Source organism: Cherax quadricarinatus, chromosome 31, assembly GCF_038502225.1.
Source record: "Cherax quadricarinatus isolate ZL_2023a chromosome 31, ASM3850222v1, whole genome shotgun sequence".
NCBI lineage: Eukaryota > Metazoa > Arthropoda > Malacostraca > Decapoda > Parastacidae > Cherax > Cherax quadricarinatus.
In genome coordinates this window covers 14,898,678-14,921,177 of record NC_091322.1, presented here as the reverse complement: position 1 = coordinate 14,921,177, position 22,500 = coordinate 14,898,678, and the positions used below count along the sequence as shown (strand labels likewise).

The 22,500-nt window shown below is 41.3% G+C and overlaps 1 protein-coding gene across 1 annotated transcript in view; it reads left to right on the top strand.

Moving 5' to 3' along the window:
• LOC128699146 (uncharacterized) overlaps positions 1-22,500 on the top strand; it is a 250,767-nt gene that overhangs the window by 201,067 nt on the left and 27,200 nt on the right. Inside the window, exon 2 of the mRNA XM_070090213.1 lies at positions 5,316-5,472. Within this exon, the coding sequence (XP_069946314.1) occupies positions 5,316-5,472 (157 nt within the window). The remainder of the gene's footprint in view (positions 1-5,315; positions 5,473-22,500) is intronic.

The window sequence follows — 22,500 nt, the reverse complement described above, 5'->3', positions numbered from 1 at the left end:
AAGTTTCCACAGAAGAGTGGCCTCACATGTACAGTCTGTGGGTTGTTAGTTGTTCACTCACTAAGCGTGAGTCAAGAGGCCTACGGCAGTACATTATCATTGTTCACAACTTCTTGGTCAGGATAAAAGTGACATGTAAGGTAATGGCCAGTTTGTTAACTGAGAATGGGTGAAAGAAAAGTAATCTAAGCGACTCTGACCGTGGAATGATTGTTGGTGCCAGACGGGCTGGGTTGAGTAACTCAGAAACTGCCGATCTCCTGGGATTTTCACTCACAACAGTCTGTAGAGTTTACAAAGAATGGTGTGAAGAACACAAAACTTTCAGTGAGTGGCAGTTCTGTGGGGAAAAACGCCTTGGTAATGAGAGATGTCAGAGGAGAATGGCCAAACTGGTTGAAGCTGACGGGAATGCGACAGCAACCCAAATGACATTACAAGTGATATGCAGATGAGCATCTCTGAATGCACAACACCTCGAAACTTTTAAAGGATGGGTTACAGCAGCAAAAAGACTTCGAAGATCAGTCGTAATAAACGACTGTCAGTGAATAAGCAAAAGAATGAACGCGAACGCAAGTAGCAGGCTCAGAACTGTAACCATTCATCCACGGATCTTGCAGTAGTATGATTTAATGATTTCACAAATAGCCCTTTGGTGACATGTTTGCATCAGCGGCAACTACTCTCACCCTACTCTCTCATCCCACATCCCCAGAAGCTTTCATCTATTCTCATACTCCTCAACACCATACATTCCAAATAAGTCGTAAAGAACAGTAAAAAAAACTTAAAACTTGAGGTACATCTGTATGTCTTCCACTGTACTCTGAAAAGTATTCTGTACTGTGTCCAGTCTAGAGACTAGTTCATCCATCTCAACAACAGCCTTGAAACATCGGTATTATTTATGGGTTCCTCTCTTCCTCTTGATTCTCCTCCCTCTCCCTCTTCCTCCTCCTTGAGAGAGTTACCAGCCTCTACAAGGTCATCTCCTTAACCTCCTGGATGCCGGATTTACACGCAAATTTCCTAATCAATGTTTGATTTCAGTTTATCTTGAAAGTTAGTTATGGTAGTTTGGTGTAAGTGTGTATATGTGTGAAATAGAAATAGAGAGAGAAATAGAGAGAGACAGAAACAGAGACAGAGACAGAGACAGAGACAGAGACAGAGACAGAGACAGAGACAGACAGACAGAGAGTTTTTAAGAATTGAGATCCATTTTTTGTTCGAGTTGTTAAGAGCTGTTATCCTACTTCTGCACACACAAAAATCGTCCTCTGTCAGTATCTTTACCTGAAGGAAATTTGAAGAATGTTTTCGAGGAACCAGCGCCCCCGCGCCCGGTCCCAGACTAGGCCTCTTGGTGGATCAAGGCTTGATCAACAAGGCTGTTACTGCCGGCTGCTGGCAGACCAACGCATGAGCCACAGCTCGGCATACAGCCTTTTAAAGTGACTGGTTTGATAATATTAAAAAATATAAATCAAACTTTGTGAAGTTAGTGCCAGCTGTGGACCAGAGTTTTCACCAGCTGTAGAGCAGAGTTTTCACCAGCTGTAGAGCAGAGTTTTCACCAGCTGTGGACCAGAGTTTTCACCAGCTGTGGACCAGAGTTTTCACCAGCTGTGGACCAGAGTTTTCACCAGCTGTAGACCAGAGTTTTCACCAGCTGTAGACCAGAGTTTTCACCAGCTGTGAACCAGAGTTTTCACCAGCTGTAGACCAGAGTTTTCACCAGCTGTAGACCAGAGTTTTCACCGGGTGTAGACCAGAGCTTTCACCAGCTGTGAACCAGTTTTCACCAGCAATGGACCAGAGCTTTCACCAGCTGTGAACCAGTTTTCACCAGCTGTGGACAGGAACTTTCACCAGCTGTGGACCAGGACTTTTACCAGCTGTGGACCAGGGCTTTTCACCAGCTGTGGACCAGAGCTTTCACCAGCTGTGGACCGGAGTATTCACCAGCTGTGAACCAGAGTTTTCACCAGCAGTGGACAGGAGCTTTCACCATCTGTGGACCAGAACTTTCACCAGCTGCGGACCAGAGCTTTCACCAGCTGTGGACAAGGGTTTTCACCAGTTGTGGACCAGAACTCTCACCAGCTGTGGACCAGGGCTTTCGCCAGCTGTGGACCAGGGCTTTCACCAGTTGTGGACCAGAGCTTTCACCAGTTGTGGACCAGAGCTTTCACCAGTTGTGGACCAGAACTCTCCCCAGCTGTGGACCAGGGCTTTCACCAGCTGTGGACCAGGGCTTTCACCAGTTGTGGACCAGAGCTTTCACCAGTTGTGGACCAGAGCTTTCATCAGCTGTGGACCAGGGCTTTCACCAGTTGTGGACCAGGGCTTTCACCAGCTGTGGACCAGGGCTTTCACCAGCTGTGGACCAGAGCTTTCACCAGTTGTGGACCAGGGCTTTCACCATTTGTGGACCAGAGCTTTCACCAGTTGTGGACCAGAGCTTTCACCAGCTGTGGACCAGGGCTTTCACCAATTGTGGACCAGGGCTTTCATCAGTTGTGGACCAGAGTTTTCACCAGCTGTGGACCAGAGCCTTCACCAGCTGTGGACCAGGGCTTTCACCAGTTGTGGACCAGAGCTTTCACCAGCTGTGGGCCAGAGCCTTCACCAGCTGTGGACCAGAGCTTTCACCCGTTGTGGACCAGAGCTTTCACCAGCTGTGGACCAGAGCCTTCACCAGCTGTGGACCAGAGCTTTCACCAGTTGTGGACCAGAGCTTTCACCAGCTGTGGACCAGAGCCTTCACCAGCTGTTTACCAGAACCTTCACCAGCTGTGGACAAGAGCTTTCACCAGCTGTGGACCAGAGCCTTTACCAGCTGTAGACCAGAGCCTTCACCAGCTGTGGACCAGAGCCTTCACCAGCTGTGGACCAGAGCCTTCACCATCTGTGGACTAGAGCCTTCACCAGCTGTGGGCCAGAGCCTTCACCAGTTGTAGACCAGAGCTTTCACCAGCTGCGGACCAGAGCCTTCACCAGCTGTGGACCAGAGCCTTCACCAGCTGTGGACCAGAGCCTTCACCAGCTGTGGGCCAGAGCCTTCACCAGCTGTGGACCAGAGCCTTCACCAGCTGTGGACCAGAGCCTTCACCAGTTGTGGACCAGAGCCTTGACCAGCTGTGGACCAGAGCCTTCACCAGCTGTGGACCAGAGCCTTCACCAGCTTTGGACCAGAACCTTCACCAGCTCTGGACCAGAGCCTTCACCAGTTGTGAACCAGAGCTTTCACCAGCTGTGGACCAGAGCCTTCACCAGTTGTGGACCAGAGCTTTCACCAGCTGTGGACCAGAGCCTTCACCAGTTGTGGACCAGAGCCTTCACTAGCTGTGGACCAGAGCTTTCACCAGCTGTGGACCAGAGCCTTCACCAGTTGTGGACTAGAGCCTTCACCAGCTGTGGACCAGAGCCTTCACCAGCTGTGGACCAGAGCTTTCACCTGGTCACTTAACTTTATTTCTAAATTCTCTATTTATCTATCGTCTATTATCGGTGAGAACCTGTTTCACAGGTGATGTCCTTGAGAAAGATACAACCAGGGGTAAAAACTGATGGTTGCCCGTCTTGTAGTGTAATAGTAAGCTTTTGACTCTCCCTTTCTCCCCGCTTTCTGCTTCATTCCTTTCCCTCTCTTCCCTTATTTTCTCCTCTTACTTTCTCTCTCTCTCTCTCTCTCTCTCTCTCTCTCTCTCTCTCTCTCTCTCTCTCTCTCTCTCTCTCTCTCTCTCTCTCTCTTTCCCCTTTGCTTACAATTACATTTACATTTATTCTGTTTACATTTATGTTTGTTCCTTATGCATCTATTCCATTCATATTTATTCCATTTCTGTTTACATTTATTTTTCTATTTTAGCTACCTTCTCTCTCTCTCTCTTTTTTTTTTATCTTTCCAACCTTTTATTTTTGGTTGACTTTTGCCATTATTCTCGTTTTTTCTTCGTCTCTCGTTCTTCTTGGTTTATTCTCTTCCTTGTGTTCTGGTCTTTCTGTATTTTCACTTATTCTTACTCTGTTTCACTGCCCCCTTTTACTCACTCACTCTCTCTCTCTCTCTCTCTGTCTCTGTCTCTGTCTCTGTCTCTCTCTCTCTCTCTCTCTCTCTCTCTTCTTTGGCACTTTATATTTTCCCTTCCCTCTTTTCTTCCTCCTTCTTCCTATTCCCATTCTCTTCCCTCTCTATCCTCCCTCCTCCTCTTCCGCCACCACTTCCCCTTCTCCCTCCTTCCATTTATCTTCCCCCTCCCCCTACCCTCCCTCCCCCTCAAAAAAATCAACAATTTATTTTACAAACTAATTCTAAATCGAATAAATTCTGATGGATTTTAGAATTTTTTCCCAGCATGAAACTGAGGCTACGAAATAAATCCAGAAATTACAAAATCAGAAGGAAAAAAAATTAATTACGAAGAGAATAGAAGAAATAAATTAAAAAAATCCCATAATAAACTCATTGAAAAAAAATATTTCGAAGAAATCATGACTTCCGGAATATTTCGGAAGAAATTGAGGAGTCGAGACAAAAATACGGAGAGAACAGCGGGCAATATTACCTCGGATTTATTGACCGATTATCTTCAGATTTCCAGAATTAATTGCTTGGAAATTCAGCTATATCATCAGATTTCTATCCTGAGACGCATTGTCCAGCCTGGAGATGCAGATTTTGTACTGGTGAGAGAGAGAGAGAGACAGAGAGAGAGAGAGAGAGAGAGAGAGAGAGAGAGAGAGAGAGAGAGAGAGAAAGAGTCATCCTGCGGCATGAACAATAAAACAGTAATTATCGCTATAACTTTAGAGGAGATAGCAGAAGTAGTGGAGTTAGAATGGTGGTGGGGGAGCGGGTGGGGGGAGACATTACATAGAGAGGGGGGGAAGGATTGCTTAAAGGAGGGGAAGGCAAAGAAGGAGGTTGTGGGGGGAAGAGGGTGACAGGAAGGTATTTTAGCAATAAATTCCCTGGATTAGACTATTGAAATTATTATAATTATAACCATAGGTTTTAATGGGGTGGAGAGGTAAGCCAGGGGAAGGTCTCGGTCAGATAACACAAAGCTCCAGCTACGGGTCATCATATGATTAAGACCCGCGTCAGGAACACACTTGGCTTGTTTCCCGACTAATCTTACCTAAACTTCCTCCCATAAGCTTCCTTGTTTGGTGCTCTCTCTCTCTCTCTCTCTCTCTCTCTCTCTCTCTCTCTCTCTCTCTCTCTCTCTCTCTCTCTCTCTCTCTCTCTCTCTCTCTCTCTCTCTCTCTCTCTCTTTCTCATCTGTCTCACTCTCCGTCCACAGCTTGTAACCGCACCTTCTACGGTGACGTGGGTCGTAGCTACGAGGTGACGGTAGAGCGCCCCAAGAACATGCTCACCACCTTCACCTGTCACCTCACCTTCGTCGCTGAAGGTGACGAGTACGGAGACATCGTCCAGCTCACTATCCAAGACTTCAGGTGAGTCTTGACTCCTCACCTTAACTGCACCAGTTTTTCGGTGAGTACACAACTTTCCATGAGAGCTTAGGAAATATATATATATATATATATATATATATATATATATATATATATATATATATATATATATATATATATATATATATATATATATATATGTCGTGCCGAATATGTAAAACTGGTCAATTAGCAAGAACTCATTTAAAATTAAGTCCTTTCTGAAATTTTCTCTTATACGTTTAAAGATATATTTTTTTCATTAATGTTAATGTAAAAAAAATTAATTTTGCACCAAAAGGTTCTTAGAAAACTTACCTAACCTTATTATAACAAGAGCAATTTATTTTAACCTAACCCAACTAAATATATTTTAAATACGTTTACAATAATTTAATACTGAACAAGCACAATCAAATATATTTTTTTCGTTAGGTTCAGAATGATTTTGGCGAAATTATTGCATACACAAATTTTCACTTGTCCTATATGGCAAGATGAGCGTTGCTATTTAAGCCAAGATCGCAAGTTCTGCCTATTCCGCACGACATATATATATATATATATATATATATATATATATATATATAGATATATATATATATATATATATATATATATATATATATATATATATATATATATATATATATTATATATATACATATGTATGTATGTATTAGTAAAATATAATAAAGATAACACGGTATTTTTATTTCAGTTGGAAATAGTTGGGCAGGTGGGAGAGGTTTGTGACAGGTGACATGAAGATAATTAGCACAGTGACTGTAAGATCAGCTCAGCCAGGGGAAACAAATTACCTCCATTTGTTGATTAGCTGGAGAGAGAGAGAGACAGAGAGAGAGAGAGAGAGAGAGAGAGAGAGAGAAATGAGCTATGATATGATAACAGCTCTTATCTTTATGTGCATGTATGTATGTATATATATATATATGTATATATATATATATATATATATATATATATATATATATATATATATATATATATATATATAAATATATATATATATATATATATATATATGTATATATATATATGTGTATATATATATATATATATATATATATAAATATATATATATATATATATATATATATATATATATATATATATATATATATATATATATATATATATATATATAAATATATATATATATATATATGCGTGTGTGTGTGTGTGTTTGTACTCCACTACATCACTTGCTCGGCTATTCGACTTCCTGACAACTCTATGACTGAAGAAATACATCCTAACATCCCTGTGACTCGTCTGAGTCTTCAACTTCCAATTGTGACCCCTTGTCTCTGTGTCTCCTCTCTGGAACACTCTTTCTCTGTCCACCTTATCTATTCCATGCAGTATTTTGTATGTCGTTATCATGTCTCTCCTGACCCTCCAGTCCTCCAGTATCGTCTGTCCGATTTCCCTTAACCTTTCTTCGTAGGACATTCTCCTGAGCTCCGGAACTAGCCTTGTTGCAAACCTTTGTGCTTTCCCTAATTTCTTGTCGTGCTTGACTAGGTGCGGGTTCCAAACAGGTGCTGCATACTCCAGTATGGGCCTGACATACACAGTGTACAGTGTCTTGAACGATTTCCTACTAAGGTATCGGAACGCTGTTCTCAGGCTTGCCAGGCACCCATATGCTGCAGCAGTTATCTTGTTGATATGTGCCCCGGAGACATGCTCGGTGTTATGGTCACCCCAAGATCTTTCTCCTTGAGTGAGGTTTGCAGTCTTTGTCCACCTAGCCTATACTCTGTCTGCGGTCTTCTTTGCCCTTCCCCAATCTTCATGACTTTGCATTTGGCAGGGTTGAATTCGAGAAGCCAGTTGCTAGACCACGTGTCCAGCCTGTCCAGGTCTCTTTGTAGTCCTGCCTCATCTGATTTAATTATTCTCATTAACTTTATATCATCTGCAAACAGGGACACTTCAGAGTCTATCCCTTTCATCATGTTATTCACATATAACAAAAATAGCACTGATACTAGGACTGACCCCTTTGGGACCCCGCTCGTCACAGGTGCCCACTGTGATACCTCATCACGTACCATGATTCGTTGTTGCCTCCCTGTCAGGTATTCTCTGATCCATTGCAGTGCCTTTCCTGTTATACGCGCCTGATCCTCCAGCTTCTGCACTAATCTCATGTGAGGAACTGTATCGAAGGCCTTCTTGTGTGTGTGTGTGTGTGTGTTTGTGTATATATATATATATATATATATATATATATATATATATATATATATATATATATATATATATATATATATATATATATATATATATATACATTGTGTGTATGTTTAAGGCGTTCTTGAGTATTTAATTCAAATGGATTTTTCATGGTGGTGCGCTGGTTCTGGTACACTTTGATCCGACTAACTGGCTGTACCTCTCTCTTCCTCAGATAGAGTCTGTTTACCTCCAATTCCCCAGACGCTACATGACACTAGATTTTTTTTAATTCCCCCATAAACCTAGAAATAACAATAATTTCAATTGAGAATGCAAATTGCTCTAGTGGAGTGAAGCACCAGAGACTCTTAAGTATGGAGGAGGTTTTGCTTCCTTCCACACCTTCGTCTTGAACAAAATTTGCCAATCTCAAAGTTTCAAGGAAGATCCTGAAGAGATGAATTCGTCTCTTCCAAGATCTGTTATTGTTATGTAAACATATTGTCGGTAATTCTGCCAGTTCTTGGTTGTTACGTCCGGTCCTGTTGTTTTTCCTCTGGGACAGATCCTCCCTCAAACAACATTCCTGGAAGAAGCTTACTGAGGACTCATCAATCAACTTGTTCAACGCTAAGAAGATCATCACTTGAAGGAGCTTCCTCTGAAGATGAGCCAACCTGCATGTTCACCATGGAGAACATTCCTGTGATTCATCTGAGTCTTCAACTTCCAATTGTGACCCCTCGTTGCTATGTCCCATCTCTGTAATATCCTGACTCGATCCACCTTGTCAGTTCCTCTCAGTATTTTATATGTCGTTATCATATCATCCCTATCAGGTCGCTTTCCCTTAACCACTCCTCGTATGACATATTCCTTAGCTACGGGACTACCTCAGGTAGTCGCCCTGTTTCGATACATGTGAGGCACATAGTGCCTCTACTCTCTCTCTCAGGACCCATGGAGAGATGTTATCCGGCCCCATCGCCTATGAGGTATCTAGCTTGCTTAGCAGCCTCTTCAGTTCTTCCTCAGTTGTATGTATTGTGTCCAACACTTGATGGTGTACCCTAACTCTCCACCTTTCCGGATTTCCTTCTGTCTCCTCTGTGAAAACGTCTTTGAATCTCATGCTGAGTTCCTCACATTCTTCTCGGTCTTTTCTTGTGATCTCCCCTCCTTCCTTTCTCAGCCTGATTACCTGGTCCTTGACTGTTGTTTTCCTCCTGATGTGGCTGTACAACAGCTTCGGGTCAGATTTGGCTTTCGCTGCTAAGTCATTTTCGTATTGTTGGTGGGCCTCCCTTCTTACCTGTGAATATTCATTTCTGGCTCTACGACTGCTCTCCTTATTCTCCTGGGTCCTTTGCCTTCTATAGTTCTTCCATTCTCTAGCACACTTGGTTTTGGCCTCTCTACACCTTTGGGTGAACCATGGGCTCATCCTGGCCTTCTCGTTATTTCTGTTACCCTTGGGTACAAACCTCTCCTCAGCTTCCTTCTATATTGGTGTCACATATTCCATCATCTCGTTTACTGACTTCCCTGCAAGTGCTTTGTACCATGTGTGTGTGTGTGTGTGTGTGTGTGTGTGTGTGTGTGTGTGTGTGTGTGTGTGTGTGTGTGTGTGTGTGTGTGTGTGTGTGTGTGTGTGTGTGTGTGTGTGTGTGTGTGTGTGTGTGTGTGTACAGGTACAAGGAAGTATTCTGGCAGCAGTTTCCACATATCCTCAAATCGGATTTGGGGTTTACCATGGCCGCCTCCCATTTTTAGGTTGGCAAGAGGTGATCCTCTTTAACAGGTTGTAACCCTCCATACAGCAGGATCTTCTCTACCCCCCTCCTGATGCTTCCTGATCCTCTCAACATGGATCACCTCCTCCTGATCCTCCTTCAGTTGATTTTCTTCTCCTCACTCTTTACGTTTCCTGGGTCTTCGAGCAACCCTTGCTCCATCATGATATTTTCCCTTCCCTTATTCTTAACTGCTCTTCTCATTCCTCTTCCTCCTCCTCCTCCTCCACCAGCCCAATTCTCTTCCTTCTCCTTTTTTGTATTCCTTTCTTGTTATCCATCTTCCTGACCTTTTCTTCTTTTATAATCTTCGCCTAGATTTTAATCTTTTAAATCTCTATTATCCAGTGTGGACGCGTGTATGTATGTCTGTATGTATGTATGTATGTATGTATGTATGTATGTATGTATGTATGTATGTATGTATGTATGTATGTATGTATGTATGTCTGTATGTATGTATGTATGTATGTATGTATGTATGTATGTATGTATGTATGTATGTATGTATGTATGTATGTATGTCTGTATGTATGTATGTATGTATGTATGTATGTATGTATGTATGTCTGTATGTATGTATGTATGTATGTATGTCTGTATGTATGTATGTATGTATGTATGTCTGTATGTATGTATGTATGTATGTATGTATGTATATATGTCTGTCTGTCTGTATGTATGTATGTATGTGTGTATGTATGTATGTATGTATGTATGTATGTACGTATGTATGTATGTATGTATGTATGTATGTATGTATGTATGTATGTATGTATGTATGTATGTATGTATGTATGTATGTATTACCTAGAGTTTACCTGGAGAGGGTTTGGGGGGTCAACGCCCCCGCTGCCCGGTCTAAGACCAGGCCTCATGGTGGATCAGGGTCTGATCAACCAGGCTGTTACTGCTGGCCGCACGCAAGCTGACGTACGAACCACAGCCCGGTTGGTCAAATACTGACTTTAGGTGCCTGTCCAGTGCCTTCTTAAAGACAGCCAGGGGTCTATTGGTAATCCCCCTTATGTATACTGGGAAACAATTGAACAGTCTTGGGCCCCGGATACTTATTGTGTTGTCTCTCAGTGTACTCGTGGTGCCCCTGCTTTTCATCGGGGGAATGTTGCATCTCCTACCGAGTCTTTCGCTTTCACAGGGAGTGATTTCCGTGTGCAGGTTTGGTACCAATCCTTCCAGAACCTTCCAAGTGTATATTATCATTTATATCTCTCGCCTGCGTTCCAGGGAATACAGATCAAGGACCTTCAACCGTTCCCAGTAGTTTAGGTACCTTATCGTACTTATGTGTGCCGTGAAAGTTCTTTGTACACTCTCCAGGTCTGCAATGTCGCCAGCCTTGAAGGGGGACGTTAGTGTACAGCAGTATTCCAGCCTAGAGAGCACAAGCGATTTGAAGAGAATCATCATTGGCTTGCGTCCCTTAGTTTTGAAGGTTCTCATTATCCATCCTATCATTTTCCTAGCGGATGAGGTAGATATATTGTTGTGGTCTTTCAAGGATGGATCCTCTGACATTATCACTCCCAGGTCCTTCACATTACTTTTCCGCTCTGTTGTATGGTTAGAATTTGTTGTATACCTTGACAATTTTAATTTCTTCAAGTTTCCCATATCTGAGTAGTTGAAATCTCTCCTCGTTGAACTTCATATTGTTTTGAGTGGCCCATTCGAGGATTTGGTTGATGTCCGCCTGGAGTCTCGCGGTGTCTTCGATGGAGGTCACTGCCATGGTAATCCGGGTGTCATCCGCAAAGGAAGACACGGAGTTATGGCTTACATCTCTGTCTATATCAGAAATGAGGATGAGGAATAGAATGGGAGCGAGTACTATGCCTTGTGGAACAGAGCTTTTCACCGTGGCTGCCTGGGACTTTACTCTGTTTACTATTACTCTGTGTGTTCTATTTGTCAGGAAGTTGTAGATCCATCTACCAACTTTTCCAGTTATTCCTTTATCACGCATTTTGTGTGCTATTACACCATGGTCACACTTGTCGAAAGCTTTTGCAAAGTCTGTATATACACATCTGTATTTTGTTTATCCTCTACAGCATCCAGGACCTTGTCATAGTGGTCCAGTAGCTGGGACAGGCAGGAGCGACCTGCTCTAAACCCGTGTTGTCCTGGGTTGTGTAACTGATGGGTATTTAGGTGGTTTGCTATCTTGCTTCTTAAAACCCTCTCAAAGATTTTTATGATGTGGGATGTTAGTGCTATCGGTCCGTAGTTCTTTGCAATTGCTTTTCTGCCACCTTTGTGGAGTGGGGCTATGTCTGTTGTTTTTAGTGTGTGTGGGATGACCCCTGTGTCCATGCTACCTCCATAAAATGCTGAAGGCATGCGATGGGGGTTTCTTGCAATTCTTGATGAACACGGAGTTCCTCTAGCCTGGGCCTGGGGCAGAGTGCATGGGCATATCATTAATTGCCTCTTCAAAGTCTTGTGGAGTTAGAATAATATCCGAGATTTTTGGAATGACCAAATTTTGGGTTTCCTTCATGAAGAATTCATCTGGAGTCTCGACCCTTAGTCTGGGCAGTGGCTTGCTGAACACTGAGTCATATTGAGTTTTTAGTATCTTACTCATTTCTTGGCTGTCATCTGTGTATGTCCCATCCCGCCTAAGCAAGGGCTCAGTACTGGATGTTGATTTTTCCTTAGATTTGGCAAAAGACAAGTATTTTGCTTTTTTTTTCAATTTTCTTTATGGCTTTTAGTTCTTCCTGTGATTCTTGTCTCCTATAAGATTCCTTCAGCTTAAGTTCGATGTTTGCAATTTCATTGACTAGTGCCTCCCTTTGTATTTCAGATATATTGGCCCCACTCAGTAGCTCTGTGACTCTTCGCTTTCGTCTGTATAGGGAACGTCTCTCTCTTTCTAGTTTACATCTTCTATTTCTTTTTCTTAATGGAATGTGTCTTGAGCAGATCTCAAGAGCCACCGAATTCATTTTTTCAAGGCAAATGTTCGGATCCGAGTTGTTTAGGATATCTTCCCAGCTTGTTTCATATAGTACATGGTTTACTTGATCCCATTGTATGTTCTTGTTATTGAAATTGAATTTTGTGAAGAGACCTTCATGACTGCTCACATTTTGCTGGTCCGGAGCCCTGTGCATACATGTCTGTACCTCTATTATGTTGTGATCTGAGTGTATTGTCTTTGATATAGTTATATTACGCATCAGATCATCATTGTTAGTGAAGATGAGGTCCAGTGTATTTTCTAGTCTTGTAGGCTCTACTATTTGCTGGTTTAAGGTGAATTTGTTGCAGAGATTTAATAGTTCGTGTGTGTGTGAATTTTCATCTGAGCTGCCTCCCGGGGTGATCTCTGCTGAAACATTGTTTGCTATACTCCTCCATTTTAGGTGTCTCAAGTTGAAATCCCCCAGTAGCAAGATGTTTGGGGCAGGAGTTGGGAAATTTTCCAGACAGAGATCAGTTTTCACAAGCTGCTCCTGGAACTGCTGGGAAGTTGCATCTGGAGGCTTGTATACTACCACAATGACAAGGTTTTGGTTTTCAGTCTTTACCGCCATAACTTCAACTACATCATTTGAGGTGTTTAGTAGTTCTGTGCATACAGGCCAACCCCCCTTGTTGCCTGTTTAGTTTGTCGCATCGGAATAGGTTATAACCTGGGATCCACATTTCGTTGTCATAATGTTCCTTTATGTGGGTCTCTGTGAATGCTGCAAACATTGCATTTGACTCCGTAAGCAGTCCCTTTATGTAAGGAATTTTTTTGTTTTTTGACGGCTTTAGACCCTGTATGTTTGTAAAGACAAATGTCGTTGTATTGGTGGAATTTAGGGAGGTTTATTTGCTGGCTCTAATATCTGTCTGGGGAGGCCAATGTCCGTGTCTCTGCTCCAGAAGTGTTTTCAGGTGGTGTAGGAGTATTGTCATTTCTTGCCATTCTTTTTTCCCTCCTAGCCCTAAAAAAAACCTCTGTCCCTGGAGATTGTTGTGGCTCCTCTCTTTTGTTTCCCATAGTCTGGCTGGTCTGTGTCTTCTAGTCCCCTTTAGATGATGTGCCTGGCAGTATGCATTGTAGCATTTCCTTTCATGTATTGATGAGTAACACATTTCTGGGTGAAATAAGTTATAAGAAGGGAAGTTGCACTCTCCTGTTGTCATGTGAGTGCGGCATTTTTTGGGATGGTCAAAGGTGCATGTCCCACCTGTTTTACCAGATATACCCTGCCTGCAGATACCCAAGGCATAGTATTTACAAAGATTGTAATTCTGTTTGCTAGGATTTATTGTAGCTGCGTTCGCTGCTGGTGCATTTATTTTTCCTTTTTCCTCCCTATCTTTTACCCCTGTATGGACATCAGTGCTTCCACCAGGTTTTGCTGGTGGTGTGTCAACACTATTCCCTGAGGCATCATCCCATTTTGATCCATCTCCAGCATTATCTCTATTTTGAACCTCTGTGGACTGAATAACGTTGTCTTCAGTGTCCTCCAGGACAACACTAGTAACCTCACGAGCACTGTCTTCTAAGACATCACTAGAACCCTCTGGAGCACTTTCCTCCAGGACATCACTAGCACCCTCAGCACTGTCCTCCACGACAGCACTAGCACCCTCAGGAGCACTGTCCAAGACAGTCCCGTCCCTACCACCCATCTTATTTTCCCAGCTGTCATACCATGCTGACATGTCTCTCAAGAAGGATGGTTTATTGGTGTTCTTGTCTTTTAATATAGATGTCATTTCCTCATACAGGTGTATCTTGTTTGGGCAGACCCAGAAACATCTCTCTGAGTTTATGTTAAGTGTGGTCACTGGTTTAAAATCCCTGCATGTACCATGGGACCATTGACCAGAGATGTATGCATGCATGCATGTACATATATAAGTATGTATGTATGTATGTATGTATGTATGCATGTATGTATGTATGTACATGTGTATGTATGTATGCATGTATGTATGTATGTATGTATGTATGTATGTATGTATGTATGTATGTATGTATGTATGTATGTATGTATGTATGTATGTATGTATGTATATATGTATGTATGTATGTATGTATGTATATACGTATGTATGTATGCATGTACATATGTTTGTATGTATGTATGTATATATATATGTGTGTATGTATGTATGTATGTATGTAAGTATGTATGTATGTATGTATGTATGTATGTATGTATGTATGTATGTATGTATGTATGTATGAATTTATATATGTATATATGTATGTTTGTATGTATGTATGTATGTATGTACCTTTACCTTTGATGAGTTTAGAGAGAATATCTACTTCCGGAGCCCGGCCCTGGGCAAGGCTTGTCTGCCGCTTACTTACTCTGTCAGGCTGTTGCTGCTGGGAGCCCACTGGCCCATAAATCCATCACAGCCTGATTGATCCTCCACTTGGTGAAGATACTTGTTCAGCTTCCTCTTAAAGACTTCTACACTTATCCCAGTAGTGTTTCTGATATCTTCTGGTAAGATGTTGCATGGTCTGGGACCACGGACGTTGATAGAATGTTTTCTAATTGTACCAACGACGCTCCTGCATTTTACTGGGTTCATTTTACAATTCGTCTTTATCTCTCATTACAGTAAGTTGTTATAGTAGTGCGTAGGTCTGGGAATAGGTCATCAAGTACTTTCCACGTGTATATCATCATGTCTCTCTCTCTGTCTCTCTCTCACACTCTCTCCTACGCTCCACCGAGCATATATTGAAGACTTTGAGGCATTCCCAGTAATTTAAATGATTTATTGGCTCAATGCGGCCGTAAATGATGTTTGTATCTGTTCCAGCTGTGATATCTCTCCTGCCTGAAATGGGACGTCAGCAATGCTCCAGTGAGAGAGTACAAGCGATATAAAGTGTCACTATTTGCACTGTTTCCCTTGTATGTACGTATGTATGGAAGGATGTATATACATATATATGTAAACATATATATATATATATATATATATATATATATATATATATATATATATATATATATATATATATATATATAATACACCCATGTGTAGGCACATATATACACAACATATTTGTTAAGCAAATAGATATAAAGGTATATAGGGTTGAATAATTAAGGACTATGTTAATAATCAACAGTCCATCACTCGTTCATCTCCGCTCTCTCTCCCTCTCCCTTCCTGACCACCATCCCTCCTGCCCTTCCCATCATCACTCACCTGGACTTCTTTATATTATCTCCTCTCCACCTTCATAAACACTCTTCCACGACATATTAGACCAGAAAGTTAGATATTTTTTTCTAACGAATTTATAAAGAAATTTTATTGGGTAAATTTTGATGGAATATTTTGGGGAAGTTTGTTGGTAAACAACTTTGACATGTCACGTGACCTATAGCCGCCATCTTTAAAAAAAACGGCGTCCCGTTCGTCGTTCGTTTTTTCTCGTTAATCATTTTTTTTTTTTGCTGCGGCGGTGATAATGACAAAATCAAAATTCTACATATGCTAGTATTTCTAACTTTCTTTGGGGGTGGAAGAGGTTCAAATAATACTTTCCAATTATTTTTTCTTATTTCCACAATAACTAACACCCTTCATTTCTTTTATTTCTTCTCTGGCGTTTTTTCCTGCTTCTTGATTGGCTTTTGTTTGAGTTGTTTTGTGTTTGGATTTACGCTTGACCTGTGATCTGTTGTGTATGAGACGTGGAAAGATGGAAGAGGATTCCAGACGGGAGGTTTCCAGAGACGAGGCAACCAGAGGGAGAGACAGAGGGGGAGGCTTCCAGAGGGGAAGGCTTCCAGATAGAAGGATTCCAGAGGAGATTTAGCCAGAGCGGAGGCTTCCAGAGGGAAAGACTTCCATAGAGGAGGCTTCCAGAGGAGAGGCTTCCAGAAAAACTTCCATAGGGAGAGGCTTCCAGAAAAACTTCCATAGGGAGAGGCTTCCAGAGCGACGGCTTCAATATGGGAAGACGCGGTGAGGAAGCATAAACAATGAAGGACGGAATGGTGGAAAGGAAATAGAAAGGAAGAAGAATAGAGGAGAGAGAGTGAGAGGGTAGAGGAATGAAGAAATGGACGTGAGAGGGCAAACAGATGAAGGAAAGGGAGTTAAAAGGAACGGTGGTGTAAGAGTGGATAAGGTGAAAGGAGAGAATAAAGAAGAGGGAGAGGTAGAAGAGAGTGAAGAAGAGAATGAGAGGGTTGAGGACAGATGGTTCCATAAATCCGGAGAGAGAGTGAAATTGGAGCATCCTCAGCATAGTGGATATTATATTCAAAACTGTTGTCAGACATGCTGCCTGACAGCTGGCAGAGGCAGGGGAGAGAGAGAGTGAGAGGGAGAGAGAGAGAGAGAGAGAGAGAGAGAGAGAGAGAGAGAGAGAGAGAGAGAGAGAGAGAGAGAGAGAGAGAGAGAGAGAGAGAGAGAGAACTTATCTCTCGCCTGGACCCAGCCCGGATAGATCTGTCATTCCAGCAGAGCCTTCAACACTGGAGAGATATCATGTGTAGCCTTTCTGCTGTGTTACAAGACCAATATTGTCAAGGTGCCACACCTGGTTCCACTTCGCGGACAGCGAGAAAACTGCTTCTACACCACAAGACGGGCAACAAACAGCAACTACACTGTAGTTGTATCCTTCACGAGAACATCACTTCATCTGTTATCATTCAGTCTCAGAATCACTCGAGTCTAGAGCATATCCGTACACCACAACATTGGTGACATAAAGTCAGTTGACCAAAGGAAATCTCTGGCTCACAGCTGGCTCCAACTTCGTCCTGTTCCCTATTTGTGTATTTCTTAACAATAAAAAAAATAAATACCATATTAGGTATTTTAGTTTGACAGCATCTCTTAGCTCTTAACCTAAGCCTGTTAAAATATATATTAAAGAGACGAGAGACATGGAGAAGATAGAGTGTGCGTGTGTGAGTGACAGAGAGAGAGAGAGGGAGAGAGCAGAGCGCAGCTGGTTCCACTAAGTTTAAAGTTTAGAGCTCACAGCTCCCAAGTTTCCCATGATCGCGATACACGGCCGACACAGCCCGAGAGGTACGGGAGAAAGAGAGAGAGAGAGAGAGACAGAGCGAGTGAGTGAGTGAGCTGCCTCCCTCAATATACTTTTTTCAAGGCATCATCTCCTGCAAAAGTTAATCCAGTTATGCCTCTCTGGAGGTACCATAATCCCATCTCTTTACCAACCCTCTTCCCCCCCCTCCCCCCTCCCCCTGCTCCCCACTCCCTCTCCACGGGAGAAAGGGAGAAAGAGAGGGGATCCAACTCTCTCTGGGCAGCTGTAAAGAAAGTGTAATGCGATTCGACAGCGAAATTAATTGCTTTAAAGGATCAAAAGAGCGAGAGGATATTGCAAAGAGAGATGGAGTGGAATTATGAAGGATGGGAGGGAGCGGAGAGAGAGAGAGAGAGAGAGAGAGAGAGAGAGAGAGAGGAGTGGATAATGGATGGGAGAAGCAGGAAACAAAATGAAGTTGGGTAGAGGAAAGAGAAGAAAGAAAGAAAGAGAAGAAAAATATAACAAGGGATGGAAAGTGAAGAAGGAAGGGGAAGAGGAAACACTCCTTAAATAAGGAGCGTTTTAAGGTGTTTTTAAAGGAGTACTTTCAAAAACTCTCCTTAAAAACACAGCAAGAATTAGAAAATTACTGAAAAATAAAGAAAGATATCTTTATTATGAAGACAGAGTAATAAGCTGCTCCAAGAATAACTTAACCTCACCTGCACTATAACTATAGACACTAAACTATAATTATGGATAATTAAGCTTGTTCACCTGTAACACATGTCTGTCTATCTGTCTGTCTGTCTGTCTATCTATGTGTCTGTGTATTTATGTGTCTGTCTCTCTATGAATCTATGAGTCTGTCTATCTACCTCTCTGTCTGTCTATTTCTTTGTTTACTTCGATATATACCTGTCAGCGTCTATCAATCTCTCTCTGTCTCTCTGTCTATCTTCATCCAGTGGATAATGGAGATGCCATAAATATTTGTATCTCTTCCCACTGTAAAAAAATAATAATCTAAAATAAAAAAATAAACAGTAAATAATTTTAAAATAATCCCGCCACCAAAATAAAAATAATTTGAAAGAATAATTTGAAAAATAATTGGAAAACATCTGATATAAAAGACAAGCGGCAGGACATAGCTCTCTAGATCCAAAAAAATTGAGGTACCCTATCACTTACTAGAGATAGATAGATATAGAGAGAGATAGAGTCAATTGATCAAATGAAAATGCTGGCCCACAGATGGCTCCAACTTCATCCTATTCCTTATTTGTTTGTCTCATAACAAAAAAAAAAGGAATGCGAATGAGGTGATGTACTTAACATCCCTTAGCTTGTAAATAAAGTTAGTACTCCTTACCCTAACCTTGTAAAACTCTGTGTAAAAGAGAAAACAGAGACCATCACTCTTCAAGTCAGGAGATTTACATCATCCGTGTCCCATCCACATGTCACTATATAGTAATGCATCCGTCATTTCCACATTTCCTCTGTAGATTTATCTGCCACTTGACGCTTGAGCGATCACCTCCCCCAAGATGCCACCCAACACATGCAAATTTGACACCGGAACTTCTCCTTCACTTCCATTAAATATTCAACCATTGATATGAGTGTCGAGAAAATTGCAAATATTTCCTCCTGAGCGATGGTAAGTGATACGGAAAACCCCAAGTGGAGGTCAAGACGTAATTTTAAATGACAAATAATGAAAAAATTAATCAGTATTGTTAGGCAACGTTTGACTCCGGGTAGAACTTTATATATATATATATATATATATATATATATATATATATATATATATATATATATATATATATATATATATATATATATATATATATATATATATATATATATATATATATCAATAACAACACTGCACTAGCCAAGGACTCGAACCCATGCTGCTTTGGCCTGCCTCGTGGTGGGCGAAAACAGATGACGCCCTTGTCCACTGAACCATACGATCCCTAAGAGTAGGGCATCCAGCGGCACTGGATGTTGTACTCCCTACCCTCTTATTCCGTCTTATTCCCTCTTCCTCTTATTCCGTCTCCTCCTCATCCACATTTACTCTCCTATACTACCCCTCTCAAATACTCCCCTTCTCTCTCTCTCTCTCTCTCTCTCTCTCTCTCTCTCTCTCTCTCTCTCTATATATATATATATATATATATATATATATATATATATATATATATATATATATATATATATATATATATATATATATATATATATATATATATATATATATATATTCTCTCTCTCTCTCTCTCTCTCTCTCTCTCTCTCTCTCTCTCTCCCATACATCATTATCATCCTGGTATCTTGAGAACTGATAAACAGTTAACATGTTCCTACACGCTGCGGCGCATACATAAAAAAATTTGAAATTTAATTGATAAAAAAAGGTCGGATAAAATTATTTTAATTGTCAAAAAAATTTTAATTGTATGAACAGTGATTTATAGGCCCCCAAACCTTGATATGGAGTGCAGTAAGCTGTTATGGCACGAAATTCATAGGCGTCTAGATATGAAAATGTTGTGTTAATGGGAGATTTTAACTTTAGACAAATTGATTGGAACAATATGACAGGAAATCTTGAGTCTAGTGACTTTCTTGATACGGTTCAGGATTCCTTTTTAGAACAGATTGTGACAGAACCAACTAGAGGAAACAATCTGCTTGACTTGGTTCTTGCCAACAAAGATTCAATAATTAATAATCTTGAGGTTAATGATGAGCTTGGGGAAAGTGATCACAAATCACTTAGTTTCAATATATCATGGAATTACCCAGATAACTGCAATCAAATCTCTGTCCCAGATTTTCGCTTGGCCGACTCCATGGGACTGAAAAGTTACCTGGGTGGGCTAAATTGGGATGTCCTGACTATGAGTCAGGTAGGTGATCTTGGTTGCCAATATGACGTTTATCAGAGCATAATTCTAGCTGCCCAGACAACTTTTGTTCCGAGTAGGGAAATTAGATCTGACAAAAATGATCCCAAATGGATGAACAATAGATTAAAACATCTCATTGGTCAAAAGAGAGGCATATATAGGCGTATCAAAACAGGGGATGGGCAGTTAAGAAATCAATATATTCAATTAAAGAGAGAAATAAAGAAAGGAATAAGAAAAGCAAAAAGGGATTATGAGGCTATGGTAACAAGGGATTCAAAGACTAGCCCACAAGGGTTCTTTCAGGTATACAGAAGTAAGATTGGGAACAAGATTGGCCCACTTAAGAGTAACTCTGGTCAGATCACTGACAGTGATAAGGATATGTGTGAAATTCTCAATACCTACTTCCTCTCAGTTTTCACCCAGGAAAATACTAGCGATATTCCTGAAATAATAGATTATGTAGAACAGGATGATAATAAACTATGTACGATTGTGGTAACTAGTGACATGGTCTTCAGACAAATAGAGAAACTAAAACCCAACAAATCCCCAGGCTCTGATGAACTGTTTACAAGGGTGTTAAAGGAATGTAAAGAGGAACTTAGCATACCTTTGGCTGATCTTTTTAACATATCACTACAAACTGGCATAGTGCCTGATAAGTGGAAAATGGCAAATGTAATACCTATTTACAAGGCAGGTGACAGGTCCTTGGCTTCGAACTATAGACCAATAAGCCTTACCTCCATAGTGGGAAAATTTATGGAATCAATAATTGCCGAAGCAATTCGTAGCCATCTTGACAGGCACAGATTGATTAATGAATCTCAACAAGGTTTTACGAAGGGGCGTTCCTGTCTTACGAATTTACTAACTTTTTTCACTAAGGTGTTTGAGGAGGTAGATCATGGTAATGAATATGATATTGTGTATAAGAACTTCAGTAAGGCTTTCGATAGAGTTCCACACCAGAGGCTATTGAGGAAACTTAAGGCACACGGAATAGGAGGAGAAATTTTTTCCTGGGTAGAGGCATGACTGACAAATAGGCAGCAGAAAGTTTGCATAAATGGGGAGAAATCAGAATGAGGGCACGTCACAAGCGGTGTTCCTCAGGGGTCAGTGTTGGGCCGGTTGTTGTTCACAATTTACATAAACGACATAGATGAGGGAATAAATAGCGACATAAGCAAATTTGCTGATGATACCAGAATAGGCCGTCCAATTCATTCTAATGAGGACACTAGAGCACTCCAGGATGATTTGAATAGACTGATGCAATGGTCGGAGAAATGGCAGATGCAGTTTAATATTGACAAATGCAAAGTTCTAAATGTTGGACAGGAAAATAACCATGCGACATATAAACTAAATAATGTAGATCTTAATACTACTGATTGTGAAAAGGATTTAGGAGTTCTGGTTAGTAGTAATCTAAAACCAAGACAACAGTGCATTAGTGTTCGCAGTAAAGCTAACAGAATTCTTGGCTTCATATCTAGAAGTATAAATAATAGAAGTCCTCAGGTTGTTCTTCAACCCTATATATCCTTGGTTAGGCCTCATTAGGCTATGCTGCTCAGTTCTGGTCACAGTATTACAGAATGGATATAAATGCTCTGGAAAACGTACAGAGGAGGATGACAAAGATGATCCCATGTATCAGAAATCTTCCCTATGAGGATAGATTGAGGGCCCTGAATCTGCACTCTCTCGAAAGGCGTAGAATTAGGGGGGGATATGATCGAGGTGTATAAATGGAAAACAGGAATAAATAAAGGGGATGTAAATAGCGTGCTGAAAATTTCCAGCCAAGACAGGACTCGCAGCAATGGTTTCAAATTGGAAAAATTCAGATTCAGGAAGGATATAGGAAAGCACTTGTTTGGTAATAGAGTTGTGGATGAGTGGAACAAACTCCCGAGTACAGTTATTGAGGCTAAAACGTTGTGTAGTTTTAAAAATAGGTTAGATAAATACATGAGTGGGTGTGGGTGGGTGTGAGTTGGACCTGACTAGCTTGTGCTGCTGGGTCTGGTGCCGTGCTCCTTCCTTGAGTGGAGGTGACCAG